The following is a 22,065-nucleotide window of genomic DNA, read 5'->3' as shown; positions in this document are numbered from 1 at the left end:
CTCGGCTCTGTAACAATAACTTCTGAGATGGGGAAACATTGATTTGAACCCCGTGTCATGACCCAGTCTACTTCCAGCATCCCAACTCCTGTGGCTTTGAACTTTCATCCTCAGCTCATATCTCCTTACTATCATCCCCAATAATACATGAGACATCCTGAGCAAAGCTGTCTCACTCCCGAGGAGCATTAATGAAATCTACATCTCTGTCTGAGAGGGTATGAAAAAATAATGGTGGAACTGAAATTATTACACTTCACAGTGCCCTAGGATTTAATACATTTTTAATCAAGGTGAGCTTGGCTGGGTGGATTACCACTGTGATGTTAGATGCTCTCTTAATAAAAGCATCTCACGCTGGGACTGAGAAGTCTCTGCATTTTATTATAATATTTGCATGAGACATGGCGAGAGGGGAAAAGTGTTGGAAATCTAGGTTAATCAGTTGCCAGTTGCTTATGTGGTCAAAACTGATTTGAAAGAAATGAGTTTGCTGATTGAACTGGAGCAGATTAAAGAAAACAAAAGCAATTAGCAAGTTGCTCTGCACAGCTAATACACAACAACAAAGGATTGTAAGGTGTTTTTTTCTACAGGTCACAGTCCTAATATGTTACATGGTTACACACTGAATCAGCAGGGGGTTCGGAAATTGCAAAGGGGGAAGGGTGCAGTTTCTGTCTAAGCCAATTTAACAATGAGCTCAGACTAAGTGGCCCTGGCCAACCTTGGGGAGATCCATCTGAGAAAGATTAACTCTAGGATTTAATGAGTGTAATGATCAAAGCCGTGACCACCTGTGCTGTGGAAAGGCAGACCAGGAAGGCAACTGTACCCAACATAATGTAGGGAAAGGATCGTGACTAAGTGACTGAATCAGAATAAATCATGGCTATATTGATGTATACATACGAGGGAGAGTAAAGATACAATATACGAAAATATGCTCATATACGTTTTAAATGTATTGTATGTTTGTGTCTTGTTAAATAAATGCACAAAATAGACTGCTCTAGTACAAGCCTCTATCACAGCACCCTGAGAAAAAAAGAAATCAAACTATAACACAGAAATAAACATAAACAGTAATATATTCCAGTATGATGGAAAGGCATAGCATTTTTGTCAGTGAAAGATATCGGTCAAAGGGTCAAACCAGCCATATGCTGAATGTTAAAACAGCCAGAGCACTAGTGATAGGCTGATCACGGCGGCATATTAACTGAGCTCTTTTTGGTCTAATTTAACTTGTCCTCCTTGTGTTGGATTTCTCTTTGCAGAAATTTAAAATGCATAATGTGTCAGTGTATCAAGACTTCAAACAAGAGGTAATGTGTTTCTCGTTTTCGCCCTAACCTTTCATTGCTTCGCTCCTGGCAGCATTGTGGAGAAGGTTATTATTTGGCACTTCATTAAAAGGCAAGGCGGCCTGTCGGTGGAGCAGACCGCCACTGCCAGTTAACAGTCGTGTAGAGCAGCTGCACGGGGGCAGCGGTGTGGTGAGAAGGCTGGGGATTGGGGACAGGATTGGGATTTGGGGTCAAAGGACTCATCCAAGGTGGGACATGTTACAGAGCACGCCCGTAAACCCCGCCTCCCAAGGTGTTAATGAGTTCAGAAACACCAGAATAGCTTTGGATTAAAGAATCTCCTAAATGAAGGACTTATTCTGTCACTTTACTAGATTGTTTTGATAGTATGTGCTCTCTTTTTAGTCCGTCTTTGCTTTGCATGTGGACGTACTGTCATAAGGAGGTACAAAGCACCATTAATAATGATAATTAAGTGATGATAGTGATGTTATTAAGTTGTGACGCTTTTGCTCGTCCGTTTCAAACAAAACCTTTTTATTCCTTTTTCGCATCAGACATCCAGAGTATCACAAGCGAACTTAATATTTGCCAACTATTAAAACTGACACTGCCCCGTCTGCATGATCAGCGCCCTCACCCGACGGTAAAGCCGTTAAATAGCTACACAGCAATGAAATCAGCGGCTGCAGGAACCTTGGATCCGAGACGTGGGAATACCGCATCGTGGAGAAGGGACAGATGCTTTAGGATTCAGATTGTTTTGACCAGGCTCCCTCTCCACCACATGTCATGCAAAGTGTGTGAGACACTCAGGGAGATTGCTATGATTGGGCTCTATTAAGCAAATAATAAGAAAATTGAAAAGAAAAAAAAAACACTTGGGAGAAGACAGAGATAGATAAGTAGTCAGGGAGAGAGAGAGAGAGAAAGAGAGACAGAGAAATAGAGTCTGATAGCTCGGGCTCAATACCCCCCACCCCCCCTTCCCTGCCCCCAGTTCCTCCTAGAGCTGAGGGTGAGCGGCTTGTCCTGATTTTTTTTGTGGACAGAGTTGCTTGAAGAACCAGCAGGTGCTATGGACATCACTCTTCAGGCTGGGCAAGCGTAGGCCCTTCATTGCAAGGCCCCCCAAGGCAAAGGAAGAGCATAGAAATCAGAACCTGGGGGAGGGCGCTCAAAGCAGTGCCTGCAAAACAGGAAGACGACACAGAAAAGAAAGTTCATGAGCCCCTGCCATCTGTTTTTCCTGAAAACCATTCAGTCATGCAGACATTAACTTAAGACTATTGTAACATTTTGCCTCAGTTTATGCAGCCAGTGAAGATGAATGCACAAAAAATATTGAGTGATTAACCAATTTCTTTTTTAGTTTTTGTTTTATTTTGAAGGGATAATTCACTGCGACCCAGGGTTACTTTCATTTTCCACTTATTTGACGTTTTCAGTTCAGTGTTAGTTTACTCTGAGGCCTTTTGATTAGGATCATTTTAAGGGTGTTTGTCAGGGGTAAGATATCACACCACTTCGTGGAGGCAGTTGTCTCTCCGCCACGTTTACATTCCAGTCTCAGTAAACACGCACCAAGGACTCAACATGTTTGCTGTGTTGGGAGATTTGACCAAACTGATAATTGACTAAAATTTAATATTTTTTATATTATTATAGTCTGGTTTACAAATATACAATGTCATTTAAATTACTATTTCCTCATATAAAAACATATATGTCTAATAGATTTATTTAACGAAACTATGCTTTGACATCTGGTTTAAATTTGTAATATTTTGTATTTATGTTCTATGATAACGATGCTATGAACAATGCTGTTAACAGTGTGCGCTAACTGTTAAAATCATTTTTAATTTTCAGTTTTACTATTCTGTAAATGCAGTATTGCTAATGTATTATTATTAGCAAAATATAGGCTCCGTAATTTTGGCATTAAATCCATCCATCTATTCATCAAACCTAATCGTTTTCTGTTGCTAGTACTAATATTTTGTTAGTCTTTGTTGTTGATAATTTAGCTCTTTGTGCCATATAAACAGAGGTATCTTCATGATAAAAATTGTATCTTAGTCTTTCTGTATATATTTTTATGTATTGATATATTCCCGAGTTTAAAAAGTGTGTTTTTGGCAGTGTTAAAGGTCATCACACTCGATTTCTTACTACTTCTCAACTCACGTGAAGACATTTTAGTTTCTAAAATTTTCGATGTGTCATACCTTGTGTTATCTTGCGCTTGATAAACTAGAATATAAGTCTGTCCCAGACATGTTTCAACCAGATTTCACTGCCTTCGACTGGAAGATGCAGCAGGGAGTAAGAAAAACAATTGTGTATCTTGCTGTGAAACACAATCCCAACGTTATACTGCGCTCGGGGCATTGGATCACTTCTTGACAATGACGAAATCTTTGATCTTCCCGCATCTTTTATCTTTTCCTGGTCTGTGATCATTTCAGAAGGCTCGGACAACGAGGTTCATTCACTGATAAGAACCTGTTTTTGTTTTGTGATAGCATTTTTCTGAGGTCATGCAATGCCTTGAGACCTGATGTATGGTATATCTAATCACCACTGAGCTGTACTGTTGTTTGTTGTTGTTGCCCCGTTTGGTGTATGATCTCAGTACAGCAGCCCTTTTGAAGTCATACTCTACCACATAGTGAGTGTATGGGAGAAGATGCAGACCTGATTTACATTGTTTTGATGGGAAACTCTTTTAAAAGATTCATTCACTGAGCTTTCTCACACTCAAGGCCACCAGGGGTTTTCACAAATTGCCTCTGGCTTTAAATCTAAAATATCCCGTCGTCTTTTAGACTGTCACTGGCATGGCTTAGATCCAAGAGTTGTAATAGCATGGTTTGATCTGAGCCTACTCAAAGAAGATGACCCAGGTCGCTCTCTTTCTTCTCAGAGTGGTTCACATCTGGAATGTGTAATGATGAGAAAATCCAGCTTTGCCTCTGGTGTCATAGATAATAAAAGACGAGCTGTTGTTGACACTGAAATGGGGTGATGTTGCTAAATAGCTCAGAGCTGGAGGATGGATGATGCCAGGGCAATAACTGTTCTTAATCTTTGATATAAATAGTCTGGTAATGAAGTTTAGGCCAGTAACGACAAATCCATAGACAGCCTGCATGTGTAAGAGTCCTGTCCTCAGCTGGATATATCCATTGAACTCAAGCTTTGATCGAACAAACTGCAACTCCAGCTGCTGCTAGAGGTGGTTTTCCCATCATCAGCACAAACTGAAGAAGAAAGCAGGACACACGAGGAAGAGCAAAGCCTTTCAAGCTGCTTGTTGGACGGACTGATGTGAGACATCAGGTCTTGTGAAGACTTAATTCCTTCAGTCAGGCTGTGAACAAACTGGGACTGAAGAACTTCAGACTTTGAGCTCTGATTTTCTTTGGATCATTTACTCAGTGAAGGTTGGTAGTGCTATCACTAAAATGCTGCTAATGGAGAGCCCGATTCCCACTGTGGGGGTGGATTGGCATGGTATGTGGGGAGCAATCTATGAATGAGGCGAACTATGAACTCTGCGAGAATGAGGGGAGCCAGAGAGGGAAGTGAACAAAAAAAGGAAATCTTCAGCTTGTTGTGGTTTAAGTGGTGTTTGCGGAGACGGCATTGTGACTCACTGAGCCGTTCACTTTTACAGAGCTTCACAACTTCCCGAAGCTCCCCTCATTATCTGGCTAAAACTCTGGCACTGAACATAAGCTCTGACCACTCAACTCAGAGAGGATTCTCACATTTTATTGGCAGACCGAGGGAAGTTGTAAGACCCATGCTGTCCTTCAAGTGCAAACTACTCTGGCTTGGTCCTTACTCATTGTTTTCACCTTTAGAGTTCTGGAATGAGTTCAAAGGAAGTCTAAATCTAGAAAAGTACAATGAAAAATAATCACCTATGATTGTAAAAATGGCTACTTTAAAGAAAAGAGCTTCCAAACTTCTGCAGCTTTGATCCTTTTTTCTTAAAACTGATTAACCATCCATTGACGCACTCTGGCTGCAGCCTCCTCTCACTACAGATTCAATTTATGGTGGACCTCTGCAGGTCAGCGTTGTATAGTCGACACCTCCTGCAGGGATATTGTGTCTTGCCTCTCACGGCGTCTGAGGCTGTGACATGCTGACATCAGTAAATTTAAATCTGTATGTTCTGTAAATTTGATCATGTTATTTAAATGTCCGCGGTATATTTTAGTTTCCCATTGAAGCTTTATCTGGTTTTTATTGAAACGCAGAGTTTGTTTTGGTTCTGATCAATGTGAAAAAGTGATAAGTATAATGTTATCTCAGATCTTGGATGAAAGCTTTTTCATACAAAGCCTTGTTTTATTTGACAGCAAGTTAAACATCCCCTCGCAAGAAAAATGGTGCCACCCACAAACCCGGCTCTACAGAGTATTATTTTTGAGGAAAATGTGTTTTAACTGACTTAACCAGGTGGACAGTAAAGATTTGTTCCAGCTGAATTGACTCAAAGGTAAGATTTCTAAGTATATCTTTCTACTGTATGAGGAAATAAATGAGGTAGACTTAAAAACCACCTTAGTCATAATAGGAAATCATGCAAGCTGGTGGGCTAAGTCTAATAATCTGCTTGCCAACAATAACATCCTTGTGTTGGAGCTCAGTCTGGCTGTCATTAACAGAGTTTTCAGTATTCCTGTAAGAGTTTAAGTTCCCATTCAATCCAAAACATCCAAAGGGATTCTGCCAACAAAGTATTCCAGGACTCAAAATAACATTCCCCCTAGAAATTCCTCTGTGAAGTTGGGTTTCCTCACTAGTCAGCAGTTAGAATTTAATATATCAGGAGGTGTATTGGCTCATATTCTCTGGAGAAATGTGGAGCTCTGACTTGACAGAAAATTGGTCTAATGGGCAAACACAGCAGAGATTAGCACATTGTTTTTTTCCACAAGATATCCATAGAGAGTAGAAGACTTTTACTGCTTGAAATTCGACTGTTTTACTATGGGTTTGTAGCAGCATTTCGTCAACAAAGCCTAGTGAGTGGTCAGTTAAAGACAAACTCACCTTGCTCTAGAACGGCATGGGCCCCTTGTGGGAAAGACGGGGCCGTGGGCGTCTTCTCTTCGAGCTGGTTGGTCTGTGGGTCTGACCGCCCCTTGCAGAGTTTTGCTGGACCATTTTTCTCACCATAGATGCATCTTGCAGCTCTCTGCCATGCACCGTGGAGGCCATGGGACCTGGAAGACACACAGAGAGAAAAGACCAATTTAACACCTGAAAATTGTCTTGATGATGGTTTTTCACAGTGTTTTTTCATTCAGGATATCTGCCAAGTCCATCAGAGCCTAAGAAAATATGTCACCAGATGCAGAGAAGAATCACATTGGTAATAGATGAGGAAAGAAGAGATAGACATAAATAAGTGTGTGAGAGAGTGTGTGTGGCCTTCTCTAAGCCCACCCAGTGTTGTAGTTCATCAACTCAGTGTGGTCCAAAGGAAAGCATAACAGATACACGGCCCTGGCAGAAGCAAAAAAAACCCTCAAACCCTCATGTCTCATGTCTCTGTCACCCTCCCTCAAGATTACAAACAAGCACCAACACTCGTGGAGGTGCATCTCGTTGCAGTGTTTGATCCATTCTTGGGGATGGGTTTAACAGCGTTGGGTCTCACAGAGTGCCTGTGAATGTGTGTATGAGAGTGAACCCAGATGTTTTCAGTCATCTCTCAATAAGTGTGCCCTGATCCCCTTAAGCCACCCCCCCAGCGCTTCATCCCCCAACTCCATTTTTTAATGGTTTGGTCCACCCTAAGTGTCTCTATGACCTTTCAACCTATTACAAACTAGCAGAGACCCCCCCCCCCCCCCCCCCCCCCCCCACTCCCAACCTCTTTTTGGGGATCAAGAGATCTTTTCTTTAAAATATTTTGCTGCATATCTTTGTGTGTAACATAATATTTATCATGGGTGATCTTTCACACCACACCCAGTTTGTTCATCCAGTAAAATTTGAGTAAAGGCAGCAAAGGGCTTTGGACATGTCAAACTGATTAAATGTCATACCAGCAAATAATACAGGTATTACATACACAGTGATGCATTTTTCATCTTAACTAACAAATGGATGTGTGCAACCAACCATTAATTTCATATAATATTAAGTTACTGAAATGGAGCTGCACACTGATTGCATGGGCACTCTAGAGATTTCTGACTTGTAAAGATTGAAGGACTCAGAAAAGGCTGACTTACATTTTGTTTCAGATTGAAGTAGAAGAGGAAGATATTGTGAGTTGTAGTCTGTAGTAAAGGTCATACTTGAAAAACTCTAGGTCCTTCTAACCAAACACAATAGTTTCTTTCATTAAATCCCTCCTCTGCCTCAAAAATAACCATCCCTTATAAACTCCATACCACGGTGTAATCTCAAGCTAAAGCCCCAAAGACAGATTGGGGGTTTTAGAGTGAACCTTTCTTGCTTTAGTAAAATACTTTGTTCAGCAACCTCATCTACCCATAAGAAAAAGATTTCTTCAGATCCAAACTGCCAACCTTCCTCCTTTCTTTGGGTGTCTCTCATCAAACAAGCTGATTGACATTATTCACATGAGGTCATGACATTCCCGTCTCCCCTCCTCAGAGAGACTGGCACCATTTTTAGAATTCCCCAGAGAATGACCTTCCCTGCCTTTACAAGAGCTGGGGTGAGGACGCAGCTTAAGATAAGTCAGCCAGTTGACTGCATAGGCTTGTAAAAGCAGAAAATACACTGAGGACAGCACTTGAGGAGCTTAGAAAAGCCATGATGATGCTAAGTTCCCTGCTTCCTTAAGACTGTTTCCATCGGTTTGGTTGCGGCACAGTCATGATATTAAATGAAGACGGCACAGCTGTGACCCCGAGGATTTTGTCTGTCTGAAACTTTAAAGACTGCCTCCAGAACTGCATTTAAAACCCTCAAGTTTCTCTAATAGCTAAGATCAGTGTGGTTGAATAGAGGGCAACTTTCTTCAAGAGCAGCATTCAAAACAGTCTTTCTGCAGCCTTTATTAATTAATGACCTTCAGCTGTGGCTTTATGAAGACATTTTAAAAGACCAGCTTCCACTGAAAAGGAGGAAATAGAGAAGGGTTTCTAGCTTTCAGGTTTAAATAATGGTGTATGGCGTGACTAAGCCAGACAGCTTGTTGAATGTTTTTAATGTATATCCCTGAAACACTAGACATCTCAAGTTGCATTTCCATGCTAATCTTCTCCGGCAAGCATATTACACAGTATATTTGTGCGCTAACAGTGGGCTAATTCATTGGCAGCAGGGAAAGTCTTGGTTGCATATTTCCGCATCTAAAGCACATCTTTGCCCCTTGGAGCACTAATCTGCGCATTATCCTTTTGTTATTGTTCCAGACACAGTGAATGAGGAACGTTTACTCATTCTGAAGGCATTCGGTTCATTTCTCTCAAATCCAGGGGATTGAATGTTAATACTCTCTGTGTTTGAGAAGATTTTGAGGCTAACAGAAGTTTTATAGGGAGGTCCTGTTTCTCCTCATTCACCTCTGAAACACCTTCGGCATTTGGACACAGAACACACAGAATCACAATGGAGGGAGTCTTCAGCATGCTTGAAATGAACTTGTTTGTACAGTTTTTTAGAGACAGAGTTAGTTGAAACGTGGCTGGGTGGTCATATTTGGAGGTGGAAGACATGACAACGGTTTTGGGAATGGGTAAATGGTGCATGGTTTTTGTCAGGATTTAAACATTTAAAACCCTGCCTATTTTCTGTCCTCCTGCCCGATAGCTCTATGAAGTGAACATGATTTTCTGAGTTACGAAGAAACCTTAAATTGGGGGTTGCAATCCTCCAATCTCCAGCTTTAGAGAGGGCAGCAGGCAGTCCACTTAAAACATACTGACTTTTTATGTCTCACAGTGGTGCCTGCAGTTCTGCTCAAAGCCCAACTGCAGCTGATCTTTGAATGATGGACTACTTTAACAAGTGCTGCAAAGCACACATGGAGTCAGTCACTGTGCAGACCTACACACACTGCAGTGCAAGATGGTAAAGTAATTGTACCTCAGCTCACACAACTCATCATCCTCTCCGGGTGGCTCAGCCTGTCATAACCCAGGTCCATAATGAGACAATTTAGATGTCTCCTACCATGGCAAGCTGTCAGCCACTGCTCGGCACTGGGGTTTTGAAAGGAGAACAACTTGTGATTCTCCTGACAAATCTCAACTCATACAATGTGCCTATGGGATGGAGAAGTGCAATGAAAGCTGCTAAAAATAAGCTGGGCCTCAGTGATAACACTGGAAGTATAGATTAACTCTTGCAGCTTGTAGGCAACGCATGGAAATGTGACAGAAACAACATACATCAACAGCTAGCCTAGGATCACTGGAATACCTGCAGAATGATTATTGCAGCATCTGTTGCTTCTGCAGAAGATCCTTTGATTGTTTCCATGGCAAGTTTATCATTGGATAACACATATTTCATCTCCATAAACAAAGATATCTCAGCTATCTTACTGCTGTGATATTGGATCCAGCTTCTGTGGTATCACATTTGATCTTTTCCCATGAGACATTCACGTGTTTATGTCCAGCTGGCACAACAGTAAAACGGCAGGATAGTATATGTCTCACAATAAGAAGCCTCTTATCTCTACTTCGGATGACCTTGGAGCCCCAGTTTTGCCCTCAAATCTCCACACTTTGTAATTTCCGAATTAAAGTTCAATAAAGAAGGATTTTCAGGAATGACTGTTTATTGTCGATGCTGTTGCTTAAGAAGGCCACGAGTGAGCACGAGTGAGGGTGGGTAGAGGAGGAGAAAAAGACTAATGATGAATAGCAGCTGGGCTGCTCCCTATTTCCAAGCCCTAATTTCACCACCTCCTAAGGTGATATCTGTTATGTTGTGTTTTTTTTTTTGTGATGGCTGGTGCTCTGTCTTATTACAGCCAGGCGAAAAGTCGAATACTGGCAGCTTATCCCTGTTGATTCTGCAGCAGTCCATCAACGGAGCCTGGAGAGACATACATCTTCCAGGACTTGTCCATCTAGTCAGAAGAGAGAAGAGAAATAGCTGTCCTCTGGTTTAATGCCAAGTTCATCAGCTGCCCTCATAGCTGGCAAGAGCAACCTATATATCACAGTGCTGTGTCAGTGCAGGAACACAGCACAGCAAATGGGCCAGAGCTGCTTATTAATAGTTGTAAAGCTGATTTGTGTGTATTGACTGCCAAAACGACCACATAACAAATGTCTGCTCTTGTAAATGCAGCTACAGCGTAATGGTTTTTCTGCCACTAGGACATAAGAGATTAAACCAGCCCATGAGTCTACAGCAACAAGTATACAGGGGGGGCTGTGTTCATTAGAAACTGTTGCATCAAATGTAAACAGGCACAGTGAAGAATGGCTACTAAAATGTAATCGTAGCTGTGTTTAATTTTCTTTGTCACCTCAAATTGATTTGCTGTCCTCTTGAATCTTATTTGTTTGTTTACTCGTTGTGCCTCATCGCTCACAGTCGCACTGATTATGAATCAATTGTGTGCAATCTCAGAGATGCATTTTCACGGTTGGCTGGGCTTTTCAAATCTAATCTCTCCTGTGTTTTGTTTTATCGCTGTCCCTACATCACTCATCTGACACATCTGTGCCTCGTGCGCTGCAGTCTGTACCGATGTATATCAAGCTGTAAACAAATAGCTGGCAGAATGGGAATGGGGAATGTGAAGAGGCATTTTTCTCTGGGCATCAAAAACCTCATTAATGTCCAGGATTATCAAGTAATGTCAGCAACTATTATAATTAACAATTTTACAGAAATTCATGGCGTCCCGAGGATTAATCCTTTCTGCTGTCCCAAAAGTGCTTTTTTGCATTCAATCACTGAAATACCACAACATGACCAAGAAGTACCGGTATCAATTTTTGCACAAGACTTTTATTATTTGTAAGTTGAAATGTTTGATCCTATATGAGGATGAGTCCTCAAAGTGAACATATTATGTCATGTTCAGTTCTATATTTTTATTCTTGGACTCTCCTAGAGCAGCTTTGCATGATTCACAGTTCAAAATAATCCTTATTTTTATCATACTAATCACCGATTTCAACCCTGCAGTCTGAAACAAGCTCCTCGACACCAGTTCCTCTTCATAGCAACTTTCATCTGATTGGGTGCCCCCCGCAAACATAAGGTTTAAACAGCAGGTGGGTGGGGCAGAGCTGTGCACTTGACATACTCATATTAAGAATATTATTTTTCTTGAGATCATACAGAGCCAGAAGCAGAAAAAAAACCTGTCAGTCTGAAGCCTGAGATTTTTCCCCAAAGGATGCTCAAAGTGTATAGAAATATAGAAATGAAAGAAATCTTAACAGGTTGTCTTTAACTTTCCATGTAAGCCCCTTCACAAAATTATTTACATTCCCATCATTCTCAGTTGTACTTCATGTAAAGTGCTTAAATCCTGTTACCTTAGAAAATGTGTTTGCTTTTCTTTCCAACCTCCTTAGATTACTATGACCTGGATGACTGAGAACCCACACAGACTTTAATCCTGTTAAATGTTACAATAATGACTAGTTAAAGTAAGATAAACATTATATGCTAATTATCCCTGAATGTTAGTGTTATCGTTTAGATGCTACAAGTAGTATTTTGCTCAAAGTACAGCCTCAATGAGCAGCTAGCACAGCTGGAGACTCTTAGTCTTATTTCTTGTGTCTCTCGGGGTTAAAAGCCTGTTTGCATCATTATTGGATTAAATGAGAGACACAGAACTAAAGCGCTTGTCCTCTTTTACACAATTACAAAAGTCTTATAAACTTCACTTAAACATTAATAATAGAAAAGTATTCCTCACTGCTTAACAACATTTTTTTCATTTAGGCTCAAATGAAACAGGGACTAGTATTATAGTATTTGTTTGTCATATACACAATAATGTGAGGATGGTATCATTATTTATTTCTGTAAGGGAGATAGTTGTTGCTTATTATAGGACTGTGTAATTCTTACGGGTAGCAAAACAATATTTGCGTTAGTGGGAGAGAGGAAGAATAAATACCCTGGTGTGTGTAGCCATGGTTATTACATGACGTTGGAGGCCTGCTGTCTCCATCGTGTGCCTCCCTCCTTCATTCACTAAAAGGAGAGGAGCAGTCGCTTAAGCTAATGAATCCCTCTATGACACGCCTTTGCCACAGACATACTAACCCACACTGCCAGACACAGACATGTCATCGGCAGAGATGCTCCCACTACATAAGCACATTAGGGGATCAGGGTTATTAAGCTAAGGATGAAATGTGCTAATTGTGCCAGATACAAGCCAAACATTTTCTTTAACCTAGAATAAGCCTCAGCTCTGCTACAGCATCACACAGCGGATTTGCTCACTGCCTGACAGCCTCCCCACACATTCATCCTGCACATATGGAATGGTGCCTAAGTAAGGAGGACGTCCCTTGTCGTTTATCCTGTACAATCCAGCATTTAGTGTCGGAAACGCTGCATATTGCATTCCTACCAGTAAGTCTGGGCTTTGGCAGAAACTGGTACCAATTGCTTCCCGACTTTCAGACCACGTTACCATGGCAGCCACCATGAAAGGCGCTCAGTTTGGAGCAAAAAGAATGACATTGTCAACCGACCAGGTTCTCAATTTACAAATTTCACTGCACTGAGTCTGAATGCCAGATCAGCCCTCTGGCTGAGTCTGTGGTGTTTTTAACCTCCTCTGTGGGCCACTGGACTTGGAGTGTTCCTCTCGGAGGAGAGGAGGGGGGGTTTGTTTTGGTCGTGAGCACTTTCTTTTATTTCTGTCGGGGACTGTTTGATATGCAGCATTGTTGTACTGTGATAATACTAGGCTTGTGGTTGAGCTAAAGGCTGGCTTTGTCTACACAAACTCCACCGAGGAAACAAAAGTGCATGAAAAGTTGCTCCTATTACTGCAGCTTTCAAACCTAACCCTGTGTCCAGCTTACTCTGAAAGTTACCCCCAAAACTCTGAACTAAAGGTTCAGAAGTGATTAAAAACAAACCGTACAGCTCTCTGGTTTCTGGCTTTTTTGTGTGCCTTTGAGTATGTCAGCTGCCTGTGAAGTGTGATGCTGTATATACTCCTGAATTAGAGAGCGTATGAAATGATGAGGTGTGAGGCTGGTGGTCTGCTATGATCAGAGCACTATGAGTTCAAAGGGCCAGGAGCAGCAGCAGCAGCATTGAGCCAGCTAATGAAGCCACTGCCTCTCCCCACCACTTGACTGCATGTTGGTTTATTCACAGCCCCCACTACAGCTGAAGAGGTGAATTTGTGGCTACAAGGTTACTGCAGGTTGGAAGCTGCTGCATGAACTAAGTAGTCCGAAAAGAAAACATAAAGTAAACACAAGGGGAGATTTCCTTTTACAACTTTCCACTAGGTGTGCCCAATCAGCTGAGGGCAGGAACAGGAGAGATGCTTGCTGCTGCTGCTGCTGCTGTTTCCGCTAACATCAGCGGGGGTAAATCTCTGCGCATGGCAGCTACAGTACGTAGGTAAGGATACCAACCGTTGCCCTAATCTCTAGAGATTGCACGTCAAGGGCAAAGGGATCCTCCAACCATCCGTTTCCATGGGCACACTAATCAGATGTGAAACACAGCCCCTCCCTCTCCTGTGTCATCACCCCCCATGCTGTGAACCTGCGTTCCCATTTGAGATGTGGGAAAAAGAGAGAAACAGAAAGAGGGAGAGAAACATCGCTGCAAAGGGTTCACTGCAGCTTTTAAAGCCAAAGGAGACCACTGCCTTTCCCCATTGCATATTCAGAGCTATTAAAGGAAAATAGCACCTACATTGCATCAGACAGTGTTACCTGTCAACCAAACTACAAGGAATAGTGTAGAAACCTGAAGCTTAATGCTAAAGAGTAGTTCACAATAAGGTATTCCTATATATAGAAATAATCTGTAGGAGTAAATCTTGCATTTCTGCTTTAATGTTTTCCACTTCTGTATATCTATAATCCAAAGTGTCTCCCCTATAAAAATGATATACTGTGCGTGTGGCATGCAGAGAAATGACATTTGGTTAAAGGCAGTGCAATGAAATTTAATAAGCAATTTCATCACACAGATTTAGCAAAGAAATAAAATTGCAAAGACTTTACTGACAGATTTAGCTGCACAGTGCTGCAGGTGAGCTGAACTTCTGTGTTTATTGGCCTTCTGCTTCAGCGAGGTTTCCGTCCGCTCTTAGGATAAACTGTTTGCCTGATGTGGATGCATGTTTATGAATTCCATATATTATTTTTCTTTCCTTTTTTTTGTCAAAAACATCTGTTCATGTTCAGGGGCTCTGAGTACTGCAGGGTGGGCTGTCTTCCTCAATGAATGAGGCAGAGGCACTCAGTGAGGGGCCAGCCCCTTATCCATGGTATTCAGTCAGCGGCGGATCATTTCATTGACCAGCGTTTAAATGTATGTGGAGGTGTGAAATAGTCTCCCAGGGAAAATAACATTTGTGATCAAAGACTGCGCAATTGTGATGAATAATGCATGATTTCATAAATGAGTGAGTTCTCAGTCACTGAAGGTACCCAGTTGTGTGGAGGTTGTACATTTCCCATTTCCAAGCACTTAATTTAAGTCGAGAACATAAGGTACATGACAGTCTGAAACCACATGAGGTATACCACAACATCCTATAATTCCCCGAGTATAAGTGAGACATGCACATCGTGTTGCCTGAGGCTTTGAGTTTAAGCAGATCCCAGTGGGGGAGTCACTAAATGAACCCAAAATCTAAGAAGTGCGGCTACACTTCCATAGTCCCAATCCACACTGCCATCTTCACAGCACTGAAATCCCTCATCTGAGGTAGAACTGCCAAACATCAGCCAGCTGTGCAACACTTTTAGCCATATATGAAATCTCACTATCCAAAATGCCATCCATAGAGATTTGATGTTAGAGGCGACAATACTCTAAGCAGTATTTATTAAATTCTGTTTCTGCATAACTGTTTGGTCCTTAAATTTGTACTTCTTCCACAAATGATGTCTTTAAAGTAATACACAAAAGTCATATTTTCCTTTTCTGGCTTTTTACAAATCGAGTATGAAAGTAATTAAGGCACCTGCTTTCCCAAAGACCACAGTATTTATTCTGCGGTCTGGCAGGCTGTTAATAAAAATGTCCACTCAGATCGCGATCAGGAATCTGATCTGCAGCTACAACCACTATAAATGTAGCACTTAATGTTCAAAAAGAGAGCCATAAGTCAATTTAATATTGGACACTGGAGGAAAAAGGGGCAGATTTTGAAAATATCTGGCTCTAATTAAGTTGTAAGGAGTGCCCCGAGCCTGATGATAGGGTCTGGTGATCACATGAGCTCTGGTTAACACAGGAGCCCCTTAAACTAACGCTTATCCGAAGCTAAAGGGCTGTGTTCTCAAAACTCAAAGGAGATCTGGTCTCCAATAAGAAAAGGAAAGAAAATGTAGCTTAACAGAAGACTTATTTACAGAAGAGAAATGCAATTATTATCCATTACTGCAGGCTGAAACATCCACTTTGAAATTTTAGGTGTAGCTGTAGCTGTCTCTTCACAATCCAGATAACACCTCTTCCTGCCAATCCTTCTCTTTTCTGTCTCTTGGACGTTCCTTAACTCCTCCCTTTGCTTTTCTACCCCCTTCACTGGATTAACTCTCAAGGGAAGATCTAAGTGAGTAGATTTATTCATTCAGTGGGTTCTGAATCACATTACAGCAGCACAGCAGTCACATATGCCAAAGTCTTCAACAGCTGACCTCTCTGGGGAGTGTTCACCCAAAGGTTAGCCTTATATCCCTACCAAATGAGTTATGATTTTTCACTAAATCTCTTCCTCAACTTCCACTCCAGAGCAATTATTTGTGAGTGCCAGAATGCCATTATCAAAGCTCATGTTGGGTGATATTACACAGATCTCAGAAAGTTTTTTTTTTTTATGTGCTTCTCACAGAAACTTCAAGGAACACTGAAGCTCACATCATAAACCCAAGCATGTTTGGGTGATATTGAATGAAAATAGTATTGTTTAATTAACAAACAGATTAAAATAACAGCATATTTTAATCTATGCAGTAAAGCAGTGCTGTCTATGGGCTGTTAAATACAGACCACAGTGGTTTAACGCCTTATTTATGCTTATTGTCAACACAGAAGACGTGAGAACCTCATGTATAATAAACTATGGGTTTGTAGCTGTTAACAAGCAAATCCAGATACCTGCAAACTGTTTTTACACTTAATTGATGGTATTACTGTTTATATTGGATAGATGGTTTTTTTTCACCAAGTAAGAAATATTGTCTCTGTCAGAAATTCCTGATGCAATACCCCTCTTGGCTGTCCATAATTACAGTCTAAAGAACGTGATATACAGTGCAATATATCAGCACATCCATACAGTATAAGTAGGATGGAAAAATAGCTGACAGCTGACAAATTTATTTTCATCCTATGTCCCAAAGTCACCCAGAGTGCATATATATATATATAATCATAAAAAACATTGTTCTGGTGCTTCTATTTAAGCCAACAGAGAAGTCAACAAGAGGAAAACAAATCACTCTTTACTGAGACTCCAAACTCCGCTTAGATTAGTCAATGTCTGCGTTTGTCTTTGCAGAAGAGAAACTACAGTGATGCTGCAGGTCGTTGGATCTATTTCATTCTTAGGTTGCATCAAGAGGAAATCCAGGTTCTTCATGAAAGAGATTTTATCTGACCCTGTGGATGCGATATAAACCCAACTGGTCCTCACAAGCTTCTGTGCCTTAAAAAGGCTTTGTGATTCTCTGTAATCCTGTAATAACCTTTCCACTGCTCCCCTTTTGACACAACTGTTTGCCCGCTATTATTATATTATCCCTGGACATCTGGAAAAGTTTAGCTGCTTTTCTTTTCTCCACCGTAATAACATCCACAGGCACAAACACCTTCATTACTTTAGAAAACTGGGGGATTATGATTTAAAGCTTCCTGGTCACGGTAGGTTTACATCTATAGATGTTGTTTAACAAAATAATCACACCTAACTAGCCAGTTTTTATGCCTCTATGTGACTTAATGAGTGGCTGCATGTCTTTTGACCCGTAACACTTGGCTGAGCATCTGAGCGAGGCTGGAAAGAGTACAGTATGTAGATGCATGCTGGTAGCGCTGAGCAGCCAGCCCCAACAATACATCAAAGTTTAATATGGAATAATAGCACTGCTGACAGCTCTCATAAAATCGCCCCCTTCCTAAGCAGACGATTTCTCTACCAGATAATGGCTCTAATCTGGTCCTCGTGCCCCGCTCACACTCACCACAGCCTCACCTGTTCATCCCAGGCTGCACAATTGTACCTGTGTGTGTGTTTGTGTGTGCATGTGCATATGCTTGTCTGAACCAGCTGCTATTGTTTTTACCCCAGGTGAAGATTGGCCGGGTGTTTCCATGGCACGGAAAAATTAAGCTTTGATATTTTCTAAGAGGCTGTGACAGACGCGAGACTGACCACTGTTTATACCCCAGTTTTTAAAGTTCCTCAGACGCAGGAAGAGTGATCGGCCACGGGATGAATTATGAATACAACATGTCCAAAGCTGGAGCCTACTCTTGTGCCAGAGTGCTTTTCAAGGATGGGTAATTGAAGTGCGCTGCTAAAGGATGCTAATATTGCATAGAGAAGGCCACAGCAGCTCTTTTAGTGTGCTGGATGAATATTGGAAGTAGCTTTAGGTTGTCTAGATGAATTGCCTGTTGCGCGAGGAGTTTTTGCTAATATGCATCTGCACCCATAAATGCAATCAAGGCATCAAAGCTCACACTTCCCCACCCTATATCAGTCAGATCCAGATCTATATTCACTGCTTCCTGCAAGTGCACACACACACACACACACACACACACACACACACACACACACACACACACACACACACAAACATGCTTTCTCTGTCTTACTCTCTATGTATCTCTTCTTTCTTTGACACACATGTACACACGCACAGATGCCTGAGAAAGCGAAAGCCCACTGAACTGGAAAAGCATTTGTCTCAAGATGAAAGGCTTCACACCCACTGCCTACATGCAGAGCCTTTTCCGACACCTTCCCGCGACAGCGCATACTGTAGCAGAGGCTTGTGCTACGCAGGCACACTCCAGCTAGCATCCCTCCCCACACCCATCAACGCTGCAACACACTTGCATCCCTTCCTCTCTCTTCGCTCCATTTCTCTCTCTTCCTCTCTGTCAATGGAGCTCTGGTACTACAGGAGCGGCCAGGGAACAGAGAGGCGCATAGGCGGCAGGACTTGAACGTTGAGACGGATAAGCTGCCATGAAAGCCCGAGGCACAGCAGCTTTCTTTTCCCTGTCGCTGGTGTAGCACGGTGGGCTCTCAGGCGTGGAACATGCTTAGCCACACGCAGGGCGTGAAAAACGACACTGACCATGATGCAAGATAATTGCTTCCCATTTTACTCATGTGCTGAGAGCCTCAGACAAAAATAGCATGTCGCTGTAATGAATGTGCTGGGAAGCATGGGAACCGTGAGTGCTGTGGCCACGGATCGATACGGAGTGGACAGCATCTTGAAAGCATAAAGTCTACACAGTATCTCAAAACACTGTCTGTACAGGACCTAGCAGCATAAGGAGTCTTACAGTGAATACGCTTAGGCCTTTATGCTTCATAATGTAGTCCAAATAGCATGCCAGTAGGCTAAATGTTATGATAAATGGTCTATATCCAGCAATATGGATCTTACATATGTATTAAATATCAGCACAACCTGCCTATGTGTTTTTCTAAGCAGCTGTACTCGGTGGGTAGGTGATAAACCCAAGAATAGTCTAGACATTGACACAGGCCTAACTGTTGTTTTTTCACACCATAATGTTACCTGCATCAAATCTGCAGATTGTCTAAACTGCGCCCCTCAGGATCAATTTACTTCCATGAACTAACAGAGTGGATATGCCCTCTTGCTGTTTAAATGTCCCAAGTCAGTGTTTTTGTTCCAAATTGCAGACATTTGAGGTCCACAGTAGAACTGATATGTTGTTTAACAATGGCTCCAGAGATGCAACAGCACTTTACGGAATTTTACTGTGACAAGGCATCAAGCCCGAGCCCCTCCAGAGACAATCCACGCATCTGGGATCTGAGTTCCCCTCATTGATGCGTATAACAATTACAGTCCTCATTATCATCACCACGGGAGGTACGCGTGCATATATATATGTAGGGTGCTCTAATAATTATATAGGACTTGGTTCAGATGGAATACATCAAGCAATAAATGAACCACTCCACCTTACAGAACATGTGCCATGCATATCTTATATTTCATAACAGCCACAAACATCCATACATCCAGGATATGTATCACTCAGCAGCAGCTCAACAAATGAATGCCCATCAATAAAAAGCTCTTCACATTTCATCTCTTACAAGCACACATCAAGGTGAGGCAGGGAGGAAAACGATCAATCCAAGCTAGAACCCACATTCAACTTTATCTTAAAAGCCATGGCAGTACAATAGCAGACAGTATAACCACTGCAGTGCAGTACTGTATACAACCAGGTGCTGATATTTATTCCTGCCTTTCAGAGCCCACACAAGGCTAACCATGCTGGGTAACTGATCAACTACAGCTGCCTGCACAAGCCCAAGGCACACAGAGAGAGAAATACAAAGCAAAGGGAGACGACCAGCGACAAGACTGGCCGCTCCTGTACTCACCAGCACTGGCAGAACACAGCAGAGACACCAAGAGCACAATCACCAGCGTCAGGATCTTCACATTCATTTCTGCACTCCCCTCTGGCTCTCCGCTAGTCACTCACTGATATACTGTAGTGGTGTGTGTGTGTGGATGGGAGGGAGTGAGAGAGAGAGGGAGAGCAGCTGAGCGAGCAAGAGAGAGAGAGAGACTGTTTGCTCCCTGTGTGTGTGTGTGTGTGTGTGTGTGTGTGTGTGTGTGTGTGTGTGTGTGTGTGTGTGTGTGAGAGAAGTGAGTGTGTCAGTTTGTGGGAATGCGTGTGCGTGCGTGTGGTGGCTCCCTGACTGTGCCTGTGTATTTGTCTAAATACGTATTTGTGTATCAGTGTGTGACAGCGCCACTCCAAGACTGAAGGCGCGTCTTTATCTGAGCTCTCCCACGGAGGTGTGTGAACGTGAATCTCTTCTTTTCTTCTGTCAAAGAAACGGCAACGTGAGTTCAGCGGAGCTGTGAATGCGCTGAAAGTCAGCCTGCGGGTCTGCCTGTCAGTGTGCCTCTGTGTGTGTCTGTGTGTGTGTGTGTCACTCCTGTTTGCCTTGGATAAGGAGACTAGTTGGTCATGTGGCTTATGTATCATTGACTCTGTGGGTCACGGAAAAGCCCCCCTTGCCCCATCATCACCCACCATCTCCACCCCTTTTCCTCAAACATGCAAGTGCACACGGCTGATGAAGGAGAAGGAGAGAGAGAAAAGGGAAGGAGGAGAGGGAGGAGCAGGGAGGTGAAGGGTGTGTGGTGGGGGGCACATGCAGGTTTATGATAATACCCAAACAGATGCTCTTGTTGAAAAGTCTTTGAATTGCAAAAAGGGCTGCTTGCCAGGAATCCACAAATCAAAATACCAGCTTATAAGGGGAAGTAGATGAAAGAAGGGAAGGTGTGAGATGAGGTTCATGCTTTCCTGCTTTTGTATCTCCGCCAGCTGTATAGCTCTTTCTTCCTCATACTATTCTTTGCCCTGGCAGTCATGTCTCGCCAAAGGTACGGCTTAAATCATCTGTGCCGTTTGAAGTTAGCGTCCGTGACACTTTGGAGTAAATGCAGGAAAAAACTTATCAGACTCTGCCTGATTCTATCTCTTGCATTTGTTTCACTACCCCTGAAGTCATTTGTTTTATTTTGTTACACAGATTATATTCTTTCTACGAACAAAAGCTGCACGAGAGCCGACGCCCTGCATGGCTAGAAAATAACTCAACTTATTTTTTTTCATCTGTTTATCAGACAATAAACAGGAAAGGTTGCATTTCTTGCCCTGAATTGTGAGAACTGTAAGCAAGCACTAGAACTTTTCTTATCGCGTTCAGCCATAGAGCAACTTGAAGGCGACACGTTCTCCATAGACTCTTGGGAATAAAATCATTCAGGAAGGGCCATAAATTTTGTGTGTATTATATTATACATACAGAATATTTCAACGCTACAGTAATGCTGAACTCCGCCCTATAACAATCTTTTATACTGCGCAAAACAAGGAGGATCCATCAAACGCTCAGTAGATTTGCAGCCTTTAAATGATAAAATACTTATTAGTGAATGAAGCTAATTTTTAATCTTGAACATGATTTTTTTATGTAAAATATTGTTTATGTGGTGTTAGTTTCCAATAAGCCCCCAAAGGACTGCACTTGCACGTGATAGATGGACCTGCTTTGCTCACGACTTACAGAGACAACCCCTCACCCACCATAATCCTCCACACAACTTCTTTTCTATGTGTTGTCACTAAACAGTCACTTCGGTGGTGTAGACCTGAGAAAAGGGGCCCCGTGACCCTAACTCCACATCTCCCGCTTCGCACAGCCTGGCTATTGTCTTCCCGAGGCCCCGGGTCCCAGAGGGCAACATGTCTGTGCCACCCACTTGAGATCCAACAACAAGAGCACCTTCCATTTTTACAT

At 42.2% G+C, this 22,065-nt stretch overlaps 1 protein-coding gene across 1 annotated transcript; it reads right to left on the bottom strand.

The window, feature by feature from the left end:
- Window positions 1-2,326: 2,326 nt before the first annotated feature.
- On the bottom strand, window positions 2,327-20,224 carry apln (apelin). Its single transcript, XM_085373124.1, has 3 exons — window positions 20,125-20,224; window positions 6,384-6,556; window positions 2,327-2,499 (listed from the first exon to the last, which is right to left on the bottom strand). Exons 1-2 carry the CDS (start codon window positions 20,189-20,191, stop codon window positions 6,390-6,392), a joined length of 234 nt encoding a protein of 77 aa, XP_085229250.1. The 5' UTR covers window positions 20,192-20,224; the 3' UTR covers window positions 2,327-2,499; window positions 6,384-6,389.
- Window positions 20,225-22,065: the final 1,841 nt, after the last annotated feature.

The sequence above is a fragment of the Diplotaxodon limnothrissa genome, linkage group LG2, assembly GCF_057381915.1.
Source record: "Diplotaxodon limnothrissa isolate DT_005_m linkage group LG2, D_limnothrissa_male_GT1.1, whole genome shotgun sequence".
NCBI classification, from domain to species: domain Eukaryota; kingdom Metazoa; phylum Chordata; class Actinopteri; order Cichliformes; family Cichlidae; genus Diplotaxodon; species Diplotaxodon limnothrissa.
This window is presented reverse-complemented; position numbering and strand designations above follow the sequence as displayed.